This window comes from Melospiza georgiana, chromosome 2 (genome assembly GCF_028018845.1).
Source record: "Melospiza georgiana isolate bMelGeo1 chromosome 2, bMelGeo1.pri, whole genome shotgun sequence".
Classification (NCBI taxonomy): Eukaryota; Metazoa; Chordata; class Aves; order Passeriformes; family Passerellidae; genus Melospiza; species Melospiza georgiana.
In genome coordinates this window covers 112399239-112419269 of record NC_080431.1, presented here as the reverse complement: position 1 = coordinate 112419269, position 20031 = coordinate 112399239, and the positions used below count along the sequence as shown (strand labels likewise).

Here is a 20031-nt window from a genome sequence, read left to right as displayed (position 1 = left end):
GACCTTACTGCCCCAGTGTCCCAGAAACACTCCTCAATGCAGTTCTTGGGGGAAAGAAACATCTGATTGCTTTTCCTGCAAAAATCCCTGTGCTTTTTGATGGAGAGGTTGCACAGAGCTTCTGTAGGGACAGCTCCTTGAGTAGTTTTTCTTCTCTTGGCTTTATTTTGAAGTCAAAATGCTGCTGAGGAGGTGTTCCCTGTCTTGGGACTAAGCTCAACATTCCCACCTCTCCCAAAACACCACTTCCATGATGCAAAACCAGCACACTGTCCCAATAAATCTGATCCATGCTCCCCCCTTTCTTCCTGTCCCCTCTTCCCTCGCCATCCCCGTGTCTGCACTGAGACACGCCAGGCTGGCCCAGGCTGCTGGAGGAGCTGGTTCCCCTTCAGATCAGGCAGTCCTAGGTTAGGAGGGGAGTTTTTCCCTGCTGCTGTTCCACTCTGCCCGTGGTGGCCGGGCTGTGGCACTGCCAAGCTGGCCTGGCACGCATCCCCGCAGCCCTGGCACTGCCCAGCACCTGCGTGGGGCATTTAATTCAGGGATTTTTATTATTGCCCAATAACCGCTAGCGCAGCGTCAACGGGCAAGATGCTATTTGCAGTTTGGATGTGGAACGCTTAAAATATTAACGATTTGAAAATGTAATTGTAGATCTCTTAAGCAGTGGAGGAGCTTGTGTTAAGTGCTAGCAATGCGTTTTGCTTTTAACGCACCATGCGATGTGTAATGCCTTTCCCTTCCCATTTAGGCTTGCCTGTATTCCCGGTGTCTCCGCACATGAAGAGCCTTTCATCCACCAATGCAAACAGCAAAAGGCAGGCTCAGCCAAGCTATACTCCAGCCTCGAGGTTGGCTGCCAAACAGCAGAAAATTAAAGAAAGCCGGAAGACAGATGGGCTGTACACAGACGAGGAGGAGGATTTCCAACATGCATCTCTGATGCCGAAATACAGCGAGTGTGAGAAGCCATCAGGGAAACGTCAGTGTAAAACAAAACACTTGGCACTGCAGGAGAGGAGAAGGAGGTCATCTCTGACAGGGGATGACACCACAGATATCGAAAATGCTGAAGATAAGGTATCTTTATTTAGACTTAATTGTCCACCAGCCTCTGCGAAGGCAGAGCCAGCTTGCTTAAAACTAACGCACTGTTGTGCATGCAGGGTAGCGGGGATTGCGTTCGGATTTATCTGTGGATGCTTTGCACATTTTGTGTTTGCTTTTATTAACCTTACTTGAAGGCACTGTTACAAGGGTGAAGCATTTTGTGTTTAAAAGCTGTAGCGGGTCTTCCTTTAAAAATTAAATACCAGTAGAAAAGTCTTAATTCCTCGCTGACAAAACACAGTCCCATCACAGTACTGTGCAAACAAAGATAAAAACCCCCTGGTGTCACGCTTTTGACAGGTACCGGTAACGAGGAAAGTCAGGAAGCGCCCGGAGCCGAGCTCAGACTGCGACTCCTCGCCGGCCAAGCCGTTTGAGCAGAAGGCCTACGAGCGGCTGCCGCAGGTGCCCGCGCTGCTCCCGCAGCCCCCGGCGCTGCCCCTGGCCAGCCCGGGCCCGGAGAGCACCCCCAGCCGGCCCATGCCCCCCGAGGCCCGGCGCCTCATCGTCAACAAGAACGCGGGGGAGACGCTGCTGCAGCGCGCTGCGCGCCTGGGCTATGAGGTGAGGCTGCCCCGGCGCCCCGGGATGGGCTTGGCTTTCGGATTCCAAGAGTTAGCGGATCTCGGTTGGGTCGCTGGAAGCTGTAGCCCCCGTTCCCCTGCAGCTTTCCCCTCCATGGTGTGGGGGTTTGGGGGCAGGTTCATGTGGGAATGACTCCCCAGCACTGCTGGGTGAGCTGGCAGGGGTGCAGGGTGAGCAGCATCCCGCGGGAATGAGCAAAGGGTAAAGTTTTATTGGTAACCTGCACTTCCCTTTAGATAGAAACCATCGGCAAACAGAACAAATGTCTTTTTTTATTTTTTCCTTTTTTCCTCCCAAGTAATCTTTATGGTGATCTTTGATGAGCTGTATGTTTTCTGCTTTTGTTGTTTGTGAAGAGCGCGTAGTTTAGGAGAAGGGTTTTATTTTTGTTCTTCTCTCCAAGGAGTATCTGGTATGTGACACAGGATGTAGCGCTTAGAGTGTCCTCTTGCATGATCAGACACATCATAGGAGCACTCTGCGTGCTTTATACTCGGCGTCTGGAGCTGCTTGGTGTAGCTGGAACAATGTTGTCTAATGAAAGGGGCCCCCTGTTGCTACAAAAATCAGAAACCGATGAATTCCTTAGCTGGGCTGTTTTGAAGCGCGCTTTTATTGGGGAAGTGTGGGCATGTAGGTATGAGCGTCGTCGCTGCTCGGTTTCAAATCTGTGCAGAGGTGTTTCATTGCAGAGAGCAAGTGCTGCCCTTGGCATGGCTGTGCTGGGGTTGCTGTGCTGCTGAGGGGGCTGCCTGGACCTTGGAGCTGGGCTTGAGCCCCACGTGGGAAGGTGGCATCAGCCCAGGTCCAGGCGGGGCCTGCCCAGCCTTGGGGATTTGCTGAAACCTTGAAATGCCCTTTGTACAACTGGAGAGAGCTTTGTGTGGAGCAAGGCCTTGTCCAGCTCAGGAAGGCAGGGTTTGTTGGGAAGGTTTTGTTTACCTTAGACAAAGGCTTCTGCTAACCCAGGGCACTTCAGCTCTAGCTGGGAGAGGTGGTTGTTACAACACTGCTATGGAATTCTCTGTAATTGAAATGGTTTCATTTTCTGTGGGTCCAGAATCAAAATGTGCTGTAGCATGTGCTCCCAGCTATCAGTGTGTATTTTCTTCCTGAATGGGGTGTCTCAGGGTGAGCATGCTTGGGCACTTGGCTTTCTGTGGCCAGCGCCTCTGCTGAGCACAGCTCAATGGGAGCAGCTCCCAAACTTTGTGATGGGCTGGCATCCTGCTCAAGCAGGGGCCCAGGGCTGTCCATTTGCTCTGACAGCAGGAGCTCTCTGCTGTCAAACTGGCTGGTTGCAGATAGCTGGGGATACCCAGGCTCACCAAGGCATCATTGTGGGTAACATTGTGTGCCACCATGCCTTCCCATTATCAGCTGGTTGGGGATTTTCATTTTCTGGCTTGAATTCACCCAAAAGTTCAAGTGAACACTGTGTTTTTAATAGGTTTAAATATTCAGCTCATTTGATTTGATTGTTCAGGTGGTGTTGACTGTGGAGCAGTTGGTTCTGTTGCTGGTGGAATGCAGGGCAGGGAAAGAGTTCAGTCCATGCACCCAAACTGCTGCCAGGATCTGATGTTGTCTGTGTTTTCTGAGGCTCAGTGGTGGTGGCTGTGCCACCCTGTTGGAGCTATGTTTGGCCCATGGTGAGCTGGGATAGTTGGATCATCCATGGAAGCTCCATAGCTGGGGGGTTTTTTCTTAATAGTGATGGGACTACTGCAGTTAGCAGAAAGTTGAATTGAATTTCCTTTGTCTGCACAAAGAATGAGAATGATCAAGAAGTAAGACATTCCTCTCTGTAAAAGAAAAAAAGGAAGAAAAATCTGATGAGTCAAGGTACCATGCTGGTCTGTGACCTTTGGCAAGTACACAGGTCACTTTGCTGCCACCCCTGTTAGCAGGGCAGCAACCTGTGGTGGGCACACGGGGCTTCCCTGGCTGCCGTGATGGCACAGCTCCGTGGCAGGGGAGGCAGATGAGTTTGCATCATCAGGCACAGCGTGCAGGGGGAGCTGAGTGCTGATTCAGGCCTGGGAGCTGGAAGCGGCTGGCACCGCAGGGCACCGCGGAGCCCTGGCAGGAATGCTGTGCTGCCCTGGGACCGGATGAGCTCGTGCCTGCCCTTGGCAGCCTGCCTGCCTTTGCAGCAGGGATGCCCTGAGGCTGTGCAGAGATCCCACTCCAAAGCCTTCAGCACGCAGAGGTGCTGGCAGAGGCTGTGTGTGTATCACTGCTGGAGCCATGGGGAGCCCCAGTGTGGCGAGGCCATGAGCGTGTCCTGCTGTCTGTGCCAGTCCCATGTCCTGCTGTCTGTGCCACTGCTCTGTCCTGCTGTCTGTGCCACTGCTCTGTCCTGCTGCCAGTGCCACTGCTCTGTCCTGCTGTCTGTGCCAGTCCCATGTCCTGCTGTCTCTGCCACTGCTCTGTCCTGCTATCAGTGCCAGTCCTGTGTCCTGCTGCCAGTGCCAGTCCCGTGTCCTGCTGTCAGTGCCAGTGCTCTGTCCTGCTGTCCTGGTGCAAATGTGCCCCAGGTCACTGCAGGAAGCAGGACATGATTTTGCATGTAAAGCTGACCCGAGTGTGAAATGTCGAAGGAGAAGTGTGGCTGGTGTCTGCTCAGATAAATTGCAGGGCTGCAGGCAGCAAGGCTCCTTAAAGACAGAGCAGCAAATGGTCTTCAGCCCTGGAAATCCCTGATAAAGCTGGTGAGAAGCTTTGTCTTTCCCTTCCTAGGCTTCTGCACCAGGCCATGCCTCAGCAGGATGTTACCAACTCATCCCAGTGTATGGCCACTCCAGAATCCCTTCCTTTTCCCCATTTGAAACAAATGACTTGTGATAATGGTAGTCTTAAAACTGTAATTTACTTTTTGTGAAGAGGGAATTACAGGGAGCGTAGAGTCTTTTTGGGGAAAAAAATGACAAAAGGCTTGTGTAATGAATTTGATGCGAGAAGAAACACTGGCTGTCTTTCTGCCTCATGTTGCTTTTTGGTGTGTGTCTGGATTTGCTGGTTTTGGCTGGGATAGGGTTAATCTTCTTCTCAGTGTGGCTGGTATGGGGCAGTGTTTTGGATTTGTGCTGAACACAGTGATGATAATATAGGGATGTTTTTGTTACTGCTGAGCAGGGTTTACACAGATCCAAGGCCTTTTCTGCTTTTCCTGCTGCCACACTGGTGAGGAGCCTGGTGTGCAAGGGAGGCTGGGAGGGACACAGCCAGGGCAGGCGACCCAGACTGACCAAAGGGATATTCCAGACCCTGGGACATCATGGATCAGAGTATAAAGTTGGAGGAGAAGGGGGGGGACGATTGGAGTGATGTTGTTTGTCTCCCCAAGTCACTGATAAGTGGGATGGGGATCTCTCCTGGAGATGGCTGAACTCCTGCCCAGCCATGGGAAGCAGTGAATGAATTCCTTGTTTTGCTTTGCTTGTGTGCATGGCTTTTGCTTTCCCTATTAAAGTGTCTTTATCCCAGTTCATGAATTTTCCACCTCTGACCCTTTGTGCTTCTCTGATTCTCACCCTGGTCCTGCTGCTGGGGGAGAGGGAGTGAGTGAGTGAGTGAGTGAGTGAGTGAGTGAGTGAGTGAGTGAGTGAGTGAGTGAGTGGCTGCCTGGGGCTTGGCTGCTGGCTGGGCTGAAACCACCACAGTGGGCTTGGGAAGTTCCCTGTCAGTTTGTTATTAAATCCTTCTGGGAAGGCAGAGAAATTAGCAAAGTGAGTGGTGTATGATAGGGCATTTAAACAGAGGTGAAGGCAGGGCTTACCCAGTGTCACTGCCGCAGGAGCAGGAGCTCCAGAGCCCCATCCTGCCCTGCACAGCTCCTGCAGGGCTCCTGCATCCTGCTCAGGAATGGGCACCACTGCAGGGGTCTGGTGTGATGCTGGGGAAGTGTTAAGGCTCAGCATATAATACCTGACCCAAGGGCAGTGTTCTGAGGCTAGGGGTGGGGGAATAGTGCTTCTTGGGGCCCGGGGGATGCTGAGCTCTTCCCCTGGAGAAGGAGGAGTAAATAGGAAGGGCAGCTCATTGCATATGAGGATGGATCATGCATGTGTGCATACTTTGACGTGGCTGTTCGCAGTGTGGCTAAGAAACTGCAAGAAGCAGAGGTGGAGGTGTCTGGTTATGTTCTAGTTTGACTCTTTGGATTAACTGTGAGTGATTTTCAGAATGCTGATTTAAATAGAGCACCTGAACAGACATTAAATTGCCCTGTGGCACACTCTCACAGACTTCCCCAGACCTTAGCGAGAAATGCTTGTGAAACCAAAAGTGCGTTTGTGGCACCACATGTTCCTGTATTTGGCAATGGTGGCCAATTTTTTTGTAAATTGAATAAATCATGTTTAAAAAAAAAGTTAATGAGGCATTTAATTAATTAACAATGTAGAGTTTTATGGTCTTTATGGTTACATTTTGTGGTTAATGACATTCTTCTTATAGCCTCTTAACACAGAATTGCCCGACAAAATTAGCTTTTTTGTCCAGTAGTAGGTATTCCACCCTAGGAGGAGTCTTTCCTTTTCACAAAAATAGATGAAACATCCTTTATTTTGAGTTGCAAAGTCTATTTTAAATGGTGACTGCATGCTAAAAGTGGCGCTGAATACAGCAGCTGCTTCTGCTACCTATATCCATCTGCTAATTTGCCTGGCAGGGTGGTCTGCTTTGAAGGAAAATTCATGCCTCCAGAGTATAATTTTGCACAGCCCTTTCTTATGGGCTTGGGCATGTGCAGGGTAAAGAGGATCTGTTCTGGAGTGATTTTTGGCCCTTGGGCTGATTAGCAGGAGTGTTCAGAGCCCCTGTTTGGTGGGAGGTGGGACTGTGGGGGTCCTGTGGGTGCACCGGGGTGGGTGGGTTTATCCCTTGTGGCAGGGGATGCTCTGGAGCCTGGGACAGGCAGCTCATTAGCTCTCAGCTCTAGCCTGGCTGGCGAGGGCCTGCTAAAAGAGCAGCTTCATGCTGTATCCTGGATACCAGCTCTTGAGTCAGGTGTACCCAGAGCACAGATTATTGCGGGCTTTCCGGTTTATTTTGAAACGGGAGGAATAAATGCGCTGCGCCCGACGTCGCTTTATTCTCCTGCTTTGGCAAAACAAGCACTCGACCCCTCCGTGCTGTTTCTGGCTTTGCAGGAATGTCACTCAAATGCAAAATTAATGGTTTACCACTAATCTGGGAACGTGGGGGCTATTTTATGCACTGAACATCTCTTAGAAATGTGTTTTGTTTGGTTTTGTTTTGCCTCCTTTTGCATCCGGCACGAGTCGAGGAAGACTTGCACCATCCCAAATTTTGGGTTGAGTGATGGAGCAGTCATTGTTCCAAGGCTGCAGGGCAGTGCAGAGCTGAGCCTGGCCCAGGCTCTGGAGCGTGGTGGATTTGACTGCAAGATGAATTGTGTTAAATTCACACGGCTTCCTGCGGCGCCGGGCTCCTTATTGGAACCCAGCTCCTGCCTTTACTTCTGCATGCAGAAAACTGGGGTGGGTGAAAATGGGATTTCCCCAATCTCGATAGAGCCAGGCTGGTTTTTGTTTGCTGATAGCAAACCATCCTTTGTGTGCCTTAAATGTGTTTTGTTTCGGGTCATGCACTTTTTCTTTTAAAATCAAACTGACGTTGCCTGTGTTGCTGTTGCACTCGCAGAATTTTCTGTTTAAAAAATGCAGATGTAAGAGTAACAACCTTCCCACTAGCTTTACATGTAGAAGTTCTCAGAAGTGGAACAGTGTGAGTTTTGTCTGTGAAATTTTTGTGTTCTCCTTGTGTGACAGTTCCTGATGTTGGGGGTTACAGGGTCCTGCAAGGCATGGAGCTCTCAGTGTCACTTTGCCCAAATTAGTCTGCTCAGGGAAGTCTCTGCTGTGTCTCCTGAACAGACAAAACTGCCAACAGCTCCCCCTTTTATTTCCCTTTTGACTGACCCATCTCATAGAGGGTAACTTAACATATCATAGAGATTTTGACTTTAGCATCTTCCCCTCCACATTTCCTCGAAGCAGAGGAATCCGTGTGTTTACGCAGGAACCAATAACTGGATGTTCATCCGTTTTCCTTGCCGTTTGCAGGAGGTGGTTCTGTATTGTTTGGAGAGCAAGGCGTGCGACGTGAACCACCGAGACAACGCCGGGTACTGTGCCCTGCACGAGGCCTGTGCCCGGGGCTGGCTGAGCATCGTGCGGCACCTGCTCGAGTACGGCGCCGATGTCAACTGCAGCGCCCAGGATGGGACCAGGTGGGCAGCACCCCTCGTCTGTCTCTCTGTGCCCCCCTTCCCTCTGAGCCTCTCCTTCGTGCTCTCCTTGTCCTGCCTGCCCACCCGAGCAGGGCACACATCATCCTTGCTGCTGGCAGGGCTCCGTGACCTGCTCTGCTCCCCGGTTCACAAAGCGCTGGGGACGCGCTGCTGTTGTGGCTCGGGTTCAGGGTAATTTCTTTTCGATTCTGGGAATTTTAATAAGTTGTGCTGTTGGTTGGTTTTTGTTAGTCGGTGGAATTGCCAGCTGCAGGGCAGGAAGGAGTGATGCTTGAGCTGCAGCCCTGCTCATGTGCCCTGCAGGTCCTTTGAGCTGTGCCAGAAGAGCGGAGTTAGCCTTGTTAGCAGGGTTACTCTGGAGAGCACTCCAGGCTTTTGTGGCCATCGGGAGTGCGAGTCCTGGATGTGCTGTATAAAAATGTTGTTTGCTGAACTGTTAAACAACTGTTAAACTATCTGCTCGTTTGATATTTTGGATTTACCGTTTCTTTTTTTTCTTCTTTTAATCCTGAATTAGCCTTTTTTTAGTTTCCTTCACAGAATAGTAGGGGTGCTTAGTTCCTGTGCTGGCAGAATAGATAGTGAGCTTTTCTTTTTAGCTTTGTGAAGAAAAAAAATGCTGCTCTGGACCTTTTTTAAGCTTCTTGTGTATCTCCTAAAGCACCTCTTTGGCCACCTCTGCGAGGCTGACCTTGGGGTAACTTGTCCTGAGCATATGCAGAGCTGTTATTCAGTCTGTGCATTTTGGGCACAGGTCTTTGTATTCTGCGAATCTCCTGCAGCTTGTTATCTTAAATGGTTTATCGCCTTCCCTATCACCATCCAAATAGCCAGGGAGGTAAAATTAGCGTAACTAAGAGCCAGCTTCTTTTGTTTTTAAGCTCTTTATTTATTAACTTGGGAAGGGAGGAGTCAGGAAAACAAAAAGAGGTCTGGTTAGGATGGTCCATTAAAAGTTCATGATGGTCCATTGTTCCCGGCCCATCACCAGCCCATCACAGCCCAAAGGAAAGCTTTTTGGAGAAACATTAAAACCCCGACTGGATTGTCAGATTCCTCCTCTGTCGCCCACGTCTTTGTAAAGAGTTCTGAGCTCTCCAGGCTGACAAACAGCCTCGCATTTTCTGCTGCCTTCAGCTTTCATATGTGACCTGTGCAACAGCGGTGAGTTGCCGTAAAAAGAACCCTAAATTATTTTTGTCTCACTCGCTGGAACAACCTATATAGAAAATTATCCCTGGGAAGCGTCTGAGCAGTCTTAATCACCCGCCAGTTCAGAGCCCACCTTTGATTTCTAGTCACAGACGGAGCTGATTTTCAAGAAAGAAACTTGGCCACTGTACCCTGAAAAGTTGTTCTTGGGAAAATGGAATTTAGAAACGAACATAATGATGATCTGATCATAGATGGTAATGTCAGAACTCAGCGTGCTGTTGCCTCTCTTTTCTGAGGGCAGACTTACTCTTCATTTGGAAAGCTGCCCAACAGACAGCAAGGATCCAAAACACAGCTAATACACAGAGGAAATATGGTCTGAGTTGGGCAGGACAGAGAGCAGAAGTTTGTGTAAGGAACTTTGGAGCTGTGTAATGCGTTGCCTTTTGGCAGGGTCAGGCTTCTCTGTTTCTGTAGAGTAAGTCAGGACATTTGTTAAGACATGTTCCATTTCTCTTTTGAAGGTTTTTCTCCTTAAACTTTTAGGAGGAAAGATGTGTCAGTCTTCCTCAGCTGTGATGCTTTTAAAATTTAAATCCAGGACATGTTCAACCCTTAGAAATAACAACAAAAACCCCCCCAAACAATCCCAAAAAGCGCACCGTCAGAGACTTGTCCTATTCCCCTGCTTTTTTAATGACTCTGAATTGGCTTTTTATTTTCCCCTCTGCCACCTCACTTATCCAGAGTACTTTTGGTGGTGCTGTGGAAGCTCTCAAGCCTGCAGCCGGTGGCAGTGGATGTGTGTGGTTCTGTTCAGCCTGTTTCAATGCAAAGCAGCACGGAGGAGTGATGTAACTGCGGTGGGTGGATGCAGCTGCTGGGCTGTGCGAGCGCAGCTGTGCTGGGGAGGCAGCCTGGGGGTCACCTGCAGCCCTGGGCTCTGCTCCTTGTGCCTCTGACATCGGCTTTGTGGAGGGAAGGTTGTGGCTGGTGAGGGTATGGCGTTGGTCTGTGCAGGGTGTCGGTGTGAATGTGAGGGATGCGGGAAAGTTCTGTGAATGTGAGGGATGCAGGAAAGTTCTGTGAATGTGGAGGGTGCAGGAAAGTTCTGTGAATGTGGAGGGTGCAGGAAAGTTCTGTGAACGTGAAGGATGCAGGAAAGTTCTGTGAATTTGAAGGATGCAGGAAAGTTCTGTGAACTTGAGGGATGCAGGAAAGTTCTGTGAATGTGGAGGGATGCAGGAAAGTTCTGTGAATGTGGAGGGTGCAGGAAAGTTCTGTGAAGTCTGTGCCTCTCTCAGATGCTGCGGGTGCTCTGATCATGGTGCTGGCTCTGTGTGTGTGTGTTTTGGGATGAGGCAGGTGTCCAGCCTGGTATCAGACATCTCGGTGAAGCCAGAAACAAGCAAAATGCCAGTCTGGTGTAGGGGCAGTGAGGAGACAATGTTTGGGAATGGTGAAGTCTTTCATTCACCCAGCTCGGCACAGGATGTCCCTCTCTGCCCTTTTCACAGCACATCTGGCCAGGCTAAATGTGGTAGGTCTTGGATGTTTTTCCCCTTAAACTCTGTGCTGATGGACCACATGCAGTGCCTGCAGCCCCTGAATACACAAGCACTCTGCTGCTCAATTAGTGCCTAATCAAAGATTATTGTAGAACCCGGAGATCTTTAAGACCTGTCTCCGAGGTGCTGCAGTCACTAAGGGCTCTTAATCGTCTTACCTATAAATAATAATAGACCGTGCTTAAGAGGTGAGAGGACAGGACCCCGGTGAGTGCAGAAGCTCCACCAGGGGTGTTGGGGCTGACATTAGCAAGGCTGCTTGCCCCTGTATTTGGCCTTATCTCGCTGTTCTCCTCCTCTTACCTCTGCGGCATGCCCTAGCTGAGCCCTTGCCATTATGGCCACAAAACCACATGCCAAAAACACAGACATCCCCTGACTCCACGTTGCTTGGGAGTTCTCTGGCTAGATCCTCTCTCCGCAGCCAGTTTTGCTGTATCCTTTCCGCTGGCAGCCGATGAGCTCAGCCTTTTTTTAATTTTTTTTTTTTCCTGCGAGGACCATGCCAAGATGGCTCTCTTGCTGTGTCCTTTCAGCTGGTCTTGGCACAGCCATACCTTCCAGCAGCTAATTGCGTTGGAGGGGAGGCAGCCCAGCCTGCCCTCCTGCCACCACTGCCCTGCCCCTGCCTTGTGCAACAGAGCGGCCGGGAATGCAAACACAGCGCCAAAATGTGGCATTGCTCCCTCTCACTGCCGTGGGGAGAGAGCTCTGGTGGTGCCTGAGAGGCTGAGAGTGAACCCTGCCTGGTCTAAATAGTTTATAATTTTGGTGGTGGAATGATAAACCCCCAGTGAAATGTTTCCCTAACTCTAGTGGAAGTAAAAATAGTAGGGAGGGTTCGGCGGTACACGAGAGAGGGTTTGAGATGTGTGCCTTTTGTAGGATACTGCAGCTCTCCAATGTCCCCCGCTCCTTCTGGGGCCTTTTGAAGGGTTTGTTTTAGAAACGAGCTGTGCTACGCTAACTGTACCATTAGGGATAGAGAGTGTTTATTTCCACGATGCTCAGTGTGGAAGAGATTGTATGGCAGAGCAGCCCAGGAGAGGACTCCCAGGGATCTTCTTTTATTTTCACATCTGAAAAAGTTGCCTATTCCAGTAGTTGCTTTTGCATCCTACAGAGAGGATGGTTAAACCCTGCCAAGACTGAAGAATACTCCCTCCTCTGCTGGGAGAAGCAAACAAATAGCTGTGCCTTTGCATGGTCTCGCTCGTCAGCTTGCCAAAAGCTGTTCTAGCCAGTAAAAGAGTCTGTCGGTGCTCTGTTTTGGCCTTTTCTCCCTTAACTTATCTATGGGGAATCTCCTTCCCCGCCCACCCCCCCTATCCCCGCCAGTGTTTTCTTTGCTTCCTTCTATTTATTGTTCTTCCTCCTTCCGCACTGCCTTACTACGCCTTTCCTTCCCCGTGCCTCTATAAATTCCCTCTCATGCCCAGGCAGCCTCCTGTGTACTCTGGGATGACAAATCTGGTCCTGCCTGCCTCTGTCTGCAGTCCCACGTTGGGCTTGGTGGCCTGCAAAAGGCAGAAGGAGGTTCCATCACGGGGTTACAGCCCGTGTGCTGCAGTTTTGCCTTCCTGGGGAATGCCCAGGCACCCTTTAATAAACTCGTCCGAGTGTTGTTAAATCAATGGGAACACTGGGCGGTGATTTAGATGCTGTTTTTAATAAGTTAAGGGATCATCTTGAATTCATTACTGCTTTAAAAGCCACTTAGGTAAGTCAGATTTAAAAAAAAAAACCAACCCAAACTCAAACAAGAAAACCCACAAACCAATAATCCCACAACACTCCTCAACCCTCTCCCCAAAACCAGAAAATAGCAATTCTGAAATAAAATTTAAAAAGAGTTCAGAATTAAAGACTCCAGCAAAGCGAGGGAGTGGGGGAGAAAGAGCATTGCCAGCACTTGGCAGCAGCCTCTGATCTGCTCGTGCCTGGTGCCAGACTTTGAGCCAGGGATGCTTCATGCCCCGTGGGGGACAGGAGGGTTTGCAGCAGGGCTGACCTTTCCTGCTGCAGATGCTCAGAGTGCTGTGACCCAGCAGCTCAGGCCTCAGATGCTTGCTGACAGCAAGGAACACTCAATATTTCTGCAGCCCCCGTGTCAGCACCCCTGTTATTTGTTGGGTGTCACCTGGGATGTGACACTGTGATGTAGCACTGGCCAGATCCTGGATGTGATGCTTCTCTGTGGGGAAGCACTGAGTCAGTAGGTGGAGGTGGGAGGGTGAGACTTGCAGGGGAATCCTGGGAATGCTGGCTCCTCCAACACTGTCTGTCTCAAAGGCAGCAGTTTCAGTGTTATTTTAGAGGCATTCCCTCAGAAACTGATAAGGGATATCCTGATGCTTTGCCAGTGATCCTCTCTGGTCTTAAAATGTGAAGGTGGCTTTCCAAAGAGTGGTGTGTTGGGCTTTGAAGGTGTCCACATGTTGTGCTCTCTGCTGGCAAGGGTCTGAGGACTGGCACAAGCTGGGCTGAGGATTGTGCTCAGCAGCTTGAGGACCACCTGTTTCTTCCTCTGTTGGTGGCATGGGGTGTATGGGAGGCAGGCAGCATGGGATGAGCCCTCTTTCTGTAGGGAACAAACCACTGTGTCCCCAAGTGCACCTCCTCAAGTCAGTGCATTGTGCGCATGTCAAAACTGATAGGACATGCAGCTTTCCAGCAAGGTGGATGCAAGCAAGAGCCCTTCACATGTAGTCACCCTAAATCAGAGCCTACTGGAAAGTACTTGGAGTAAATATATCTGGAACATCTTTCTGAGACGTACCAGAGTCACCTTCCTCCCTCTCCTACCAGCAGTGCCATGTGATAGATGGGAAAATGGGGGTGTGCCATCCTCTTCTGACTGATCTGATCCTCCCCTCCTCTGTGCTGAGCTTTCGTGTGTGCCAGGTGATGCCAAAGCAGTGGTGACCTTGAGGGGACGTTGCCCTGAGAGGCAGCAGTGGTGGGATGTGCCCTCCTGGCAGCAGGAGGGATTGAAGCCCTGTTTGTCAGCCGAGCGCTGCTTGGCAGATCCGGAGATGGAGCAGAGAGGATCACTTGGCTGTGCTTCCAAACGACTTCCCCTGCTAACATCACTGTGAAAGCTTTCCAGGAAGGCTGTGTGTTGTGTGATCCTGGTGAAAGTCCTTCCTTGCCTCTCGTATGAGCTCCCTTGACAGCCTGGTTGGGGGCAGCAGTGGTGACAGCCCAAAGGAGGAGCAGCGTTGCGCTGGGTTGGGCTGCCATGATCACTGCCCATGCACTGGGCTCTGCTGTTAGTTCCCTGCTCTTGCTGTCTAAGGAAAAGATGGGATTTTAGCACATCTTCATTAGTCTGAAGGGTAATATGTTCTACTTCCAGACAACTCCCCGTTACGTATAATCAATTTTAAAGGCAGAAGTTAATGCGATTTATAATTAGCGATAAGGAATTCTAAACCTGGAATTGCAGGCCTGTGTATTAATGAATAATCCTTCTGAAGGCTCACAAAATCTATGTGGAGCTTGTGTGGATTGCTCACGCCACATGAAATGCTTTAATTTCTGGGTGGACTACAACTTAAAATAACATGTTTTTCTATTCTCTGATTAGAAGGGTTGAATTGTGCTGCAAATATATTTACAAGTACTGTTTAAAGAGGATGTTCTGTACGGAAGTTTAATTCCTAGCAAATTTTCATAACTTATTTCTGTGTACATAATTTAGGAGCTTCGGGTAACTGATTTCCCTGCTTGCCCAGAGGCAGGCTGTGAATGAGCCTTGCTCCACAACACGCTGTTATATGGCAGAGATTTGGAACGGTAGAGTGACTTGCAGCAAAATGATGTTTGTGAGGCTTCACACAAACTCCTGCTTTCTGTTACAGCAGTGTAATTATTTTACTGTCCCTCCAAAATGTGTACAGCAAGGAGTAGAACGTAACAGAAATATGTGCCCTGAGCAGTCTGACTGAAGACAGGAGGGGAGGGGGAAGATGTGCAAGTAAAACCGACAACAAGATGATTGGCAGCTGTATTAATAGTGTTACTTTCTATAAATAGCTTTTGATCTGCAGTCAAGTTTCTTGTCAAAAATATTTGCATAAAACTGTCGAGTCAAAGTGTAACTCTGCGGTTTTTATTTCATTTCACTCCAGACCAATCCACGACGCGGTGGAGAACGACCACTTGGAAATCGTGCGCCTGTTGCTGTCCTATGGTGCTGATCCAACACTTGCAACCTACTCTGGGAGGACCATTGTGAAAATGACCCACAGTGAGCTCATGGAGACCTTCCTCACAGGTCTGTGCCCACCCTGCTTGGGGCTTTTGGTTCTGGCACATGGGGGCTGGTTCCCTGTCCCCCAAATCCCTCCTGCCTGGCAGGGGTGCCTTCATGCCAAGGAGATGTGGGCTGGGATGGGCTGCAGAGCTCTCTCTTTGCCTGCAAAAACACAGAGGTTGCAGGTGGGAAGCACAGCCATGCTCGGGGGCTCCTTCTAATTGAAACTCTTAGTAAGTCATAAGGATTATTGCACTGTCAGGTTTGATAGGTGGGTGGGAGGTCAGCGGGCTGTTTCGGTGCCTTCAGATTTCTGCTTGAAATGAAAATAAGAAACTTGCCAATTCAAATAGCTGTTTGTTAAACATACTCGTGTTTTCCCATGGTTTTGCTTTTTATCTTGGACTATTTTTGGTTTTGCCAGTTCTGCCTTGTTTTATATCTGAAATACTGTAAAAATACATTAAAGGCTTTAAACATATCCACGTTATAACATGGTTTTAGGGTTCTTTTTCCTCTTAGTTTTGGATGAAGGCACTTGCACTCACTAATAACTTCTGAGCATGTTTGCAGTGCTCATAGTCCATGAGTTTAAGAACTCATCTGTTTACCTGTTTAAATGGTGCAGTACAGAAGGCACACAGGTGTTTCAGGACTCCAGTAAAGACCAGTATCTTTGACTTCTAGCATCCTGGATCCCAGTATCTTTTCACCTATTCAGCTTGTAAATCTCCCAGATCATATCTGTAGAAAAGAACTACATCTTCTGAACACACCTGTGTAGAAAAACCTTTTTAATCTATTTATTTGGGGCCACAGATTCACCCTCAAGCTGGTGTCCAGAATAATTGTGAAGGTCAAAAAATGTGGTACACACTATCTCCACAAAAATAAGATATTGCTCTCAGCATCTGAAGCTTAATGTTGGGTGTGTCCCTGTTAGACCTTATGTGATTATTTGATGTGGTGGGTCATTATTTGATGTGGGGGAATGGTGTTTATATGCTGCTGTTTGCAGCATGTGTGCCAGGAGAATGGTGTGGGATTTTTTGATGGAAGGTGCTGAGGCTCTGTGACGCGCAGTCTCCTGACTTGCCAGCTTTTTGTTCTCATCAGTGTGTTTTTGTTGTTGTTTTTTCCTCTCCAGAGTATTTAACTGACCTGCAAGGTCGAAGTGTGGATGACCCTGGTTTGTACTGGGATTTCTATGGCAGCTCTGTGTGCGGTGAGCAAATGTTGCCCTTTATTTCTTTGTATGCAGAGACTTTAAAAACATGGGGCACGTGGGGGTGGGGGCTGTTTTGTTCTTGTGGTGGAGGAAGCTGGGAAGGAAGCAAACTGATTTTGTTTACAGATCACGTTATTGGGGGGAAAAAAAGCAAGACCTGCAACAGTCTTTTCCTTGCTGACTTAGCACCTTTATTCAATTTTATTTAGATCCAAAAGATGAATCTGGATTTGATGTCTTGGCAAATCCTCCCGGCCCAGGTGATGAAGATGAAGATGGCTTCAGTGATGTGTTTGAATTTGAATTTTCAGATGAGCCCCCCTTACCGTGTTACAACATCCAAGTGTGTCTCTCTCAGGGGTAAGAACAAATTCAGATTTTGGGGTAAAAACAGCTGGGATGATCTGCTTGGGCTGGTGGCAGTTTGTGTCAATGGGGAAAAGTGTTTGTGTTTATGTAACATAAATGAGAGATCAATACTGTAACTGCTGGTGTTTTTTGGAAATAAACGAATAGCAAGTGAGAGGGGAAAAGGCTGGTTTGTCAGGGCTGAGTTTTTACTGCTGTATTCTAGAGCAGGACAAGTGATGTTTGAGCAGAGTCCTTTCCTCATCCCAGACAGGCATCTTGTTTATAACTTCCCAAAATAGAAGTGCTGCTAGCACTTAAATTTGGGTATGATGTTTGTACGGTGTTAATTTTATTCCATGGGTTTTTCTGTTCTGCTGCTGAGTGGACACGCTTTTGTGGATGAGAAAACGACACCATTACTGCTTTTCTAGACTTTGTATCAAAACTGGTTTAGAGCTCTGAATTGGAACAAACAAATAAGTATCTTAAGGAAGATCCTATGATACTTACTAATAAGCAAAGACCTGGAAAGTTGTATTATCTATTATATTCAAGATATAAATTAGATTTGTTAGTGGCTGTTGTTTACCATTTGCACCAATTTTGATGACAGCTAGCTTTAAATATTGATCATGCAGGAGTGTGGGTTTTAGTATGCTTTTGTTACATGGGTGATGGATCTAAATTAATTCCCTGAAGTGGACAAGTACAAAGATTGAATTTTAAAACTGTGTTGTTTATCTGACAAAAAATGACCATACTGTTGACTTCTATTTAATATTGTTCTCTCTGGAAGCCAGGGGTGCTGAATTTTGTGGTTGTAACTATAAGCCATCTGTGGTTGTAGCTATAAGCCATCTCCTTATTAGTGAAATGAAAGTTGGGTTCAGGTGGGCTAACCCTCTGTGGCTGCTGGCCCACATGGGCACTGAGGAGCCCAGGTTTGATAGGTCCCAGTGCCCCTACATCCTGGATCTTCTCTTCCCAAAGCTGCAGGTAGCAGTAGTCTGAATAAACACACACACACACATTTGCTTGTCTGTTATTTTGGACCCCTGGGCACCAGCCTTGCTTTCGGAGGGATTGTTTGTGGGTGTGGGATCGGGGAGGGTTTGTCACACGGAGGTGTGGGGAAGAGTCAGCAATCCTGTGACCTGATGTCAGTTATTGGAGCCTTTCTCCTGTGCTTCCACAGCCCACGGAACTGGCTCCTGCTCTCGGACGTGGTGAAGAGGCTCAAGATGTCCTCGCGCATCTTCCGCTGCAACTTCCCCAACCTGGAGGTGGTCACCATCACGGAGGCCGAGTTCTACAAACAGACTTCCCTCAGCCAGTTGTTCTCTTGTGCTACGGACCTCGAGGCTTTTAACCCAGAGAGCAAAGAGCTCTTGGACTTGGTGGAGTTCACGAGCGAGCTCAAGACTCTGCTGGGCTCCGAGCTGCACTGGCTGCACCCGCACGAGGAGCCTCCCTTCGACATCCTCTGGTGAACCGCCGGCGCTTTCATGCACAGCGCTCTGTACAGCTCCTCCTGTATGTATATGTGTTCAAAGGAAATTGTTTCTGTAAAGAAAGGACACTATTAAATATGAAAATATCTTTCCTTTATATAAGAGATCTGAATTCCAGTTGGATGGATTTTGGAAGAATTTTTTTTTAACTTCAATCAGTTTTTACACAAAAAAAAAATTGTTATATAATGTTTCTTTAAATGCACACAGGCTTTGGGATAAGTTTGTTATTACTCTGAACACATTTTTTTTTTAAAGAACACACCCACACACATTGACTTTGTTTCATGCAAAGCACTGATTACACAGAACATACTTTTTTCTAGGTGATGTGATCAAAGTCGTGTGGCTTGTTTGGGAGATAAAATTTGGTAAGGCACTTGGTGATATTATTTTCGGTTTTTTTGTTTACAGAATTACCTGCTTTGGCCAGGTAAGCACTATTGAATATAATTCAATAGTTTGTAATATAAATTAAACCATATCCATACGCATCAACTAATTGTAAGAACTTTTATATCCTAATTTAAAAGCTGTGAAATTTAGTTTTCACACATCAAACCGGATTGTTTATATATGTTTAAACATTTTATGCTCTTTATTTAAAGAAGACTTTGAACTATTTTTTCTGTACCTTGTAAAATATTGAAAAACTAACATATGTTGAAGTTGCTTGAAACTGTACATAAACTAAATTTTCTGAATTGTGTGTTTATGTTTGAGATCTGTGTTTTAACTTTGTAAGTAAATCTTCTGCCTTTGTATTTATATTTTACAAAAATTTTCTTAAAGGCAATAAAACTGTTGAGAAATGAAGAGGCTAAAGTGACTCCCATTAACTCTGTGCCTGGTTGTGACATGATCTTTATCTCATTAATGTTCATTAAAGAGGGGTGGAGTTTCCAAAGTGGGGCAGGGCTGGTAGAGGTGCAGGCAAGCAGCTGATGAAATGTGGGGTGCACTCTGTGTTGGCTTTCTAAATTCCTTGTTGCAAGAAAACATCAGGTTTGTGCTTTTGGTGGGACAAGCGTTTAAAAGTGGTGTTCACAATACTTTCTTCACCATCTTTTAAAGAACTGTGAATAGGTTCCATCATTTTCCCTCCTTTGACATCCTTTTAATTTCAATTGGCTGAATTCTCTTTTCAGTGGACTCTGCAGAGTGGAAGTTAACAGTACCAGGGGAAATGCTTTGGTTTTAATGTGGAGCATTAAACCTATGAGCACATTTTGGGAGGATTTAAAGGGACAAGGACCAGAATGTCACTTCTGTGCAGCTCTGGAACTTCTGTCTACAAGGCTGGGCTCCCTGGGCTTGGGCAGATCTTCTTGTCTGCCTTCCCCTTGTGGAAGGAAATTCTAGCTGTGAACTCAAACTCCTGAGTTGTAATTAGGGGCTGTTATTAAGAGTACTATGTTTATGACAGCAAATTGCCACTGGGGTGTTTAAACTGCTCTGCTCTTCTGATGGGGGCCAGGACCCAAAGGGTGTTGAGCAGAGCACCTGCTCAGTCTGGGAAAAGCATCTGGGAAGAAGTTTCTGCATTGTCATGAAGGCAGAAGGTAAGGGGGAACATTTCTGAGGGTGTCCTGCAGGCTGAAGGTAAGGGAGAACATTTCTGAGGGTTCCTGAAGGCATAAGGTAAGGGAGAACATTTCTGAAGGTGTCCTGAAGGCAGAAGGTAAGGGAGAACATTTCTGAGGGTGCCCTGGAGGGGAGGACTCAGAGCTGCTGCCTCTCTGGTGTGCTGAGTCTTTTGTCGAACATTTGTGCTGTGTGGCTTTACAGTGGGGCTGTTCCTGTGGCTTAGGTGGTTTTGTAGCTGAGCCAAGAGGTGAGAGAAGGGTCCAAAAGCTGTCTGCTGCTGGATGCTGAAGTCTTATTTTTGCTCAGGACAGGAAATTTTTAGTTCTAGAACATCTGCCAACCTCCTTTTCCCAGACTTGGGGTAAGGAGGAGGATGGTCTCTCCTGCACAGCTTT

General features: G+C 47.9%; 1 protein-coding gene across 6 annotated transcripts in view; it reads left to right on the top strand.

Annotated features, from left to right (window-relative positions):
- BCOR (BCL6 corepressor) overlaps positions 1-18868 on the top strand; it is a 59408-nt gene extending 40540 nt beyond the window's left edge. For all 6 annotated transcript variants that reach the window (XM_058018396.1, XM_058018397.1, XM_058018398.1 and 3 more), the window contains 7 exons: positions 755-1083; positions 1414-1677; positions 7791-7957; positions 14835-14980; positions 16107-16184; positions 16397-16547; positions 17734-18868. In XM_058018396.1, the coding sequence (XP_057874379.1) occupies positions 755-1083; positions 1414-1677; positions 7791-7957; positions 14835-14980; positions 16107-16184; positions 16397-16547; positions 17734-18028 (1430 nt within the window). In that variant the 3' untranslated portion in view covers positions 18029-18868. The remainder of the gene's footprint in view (positions 1-754; positions 1084-1413; positions 1678-7790; positions 7958-14834; positions 14981-16106; positions 16185-16396; positions 16548-17733) is intronic.
- Positions 18869-20031: the final 1163 nt, after the last annotated feature.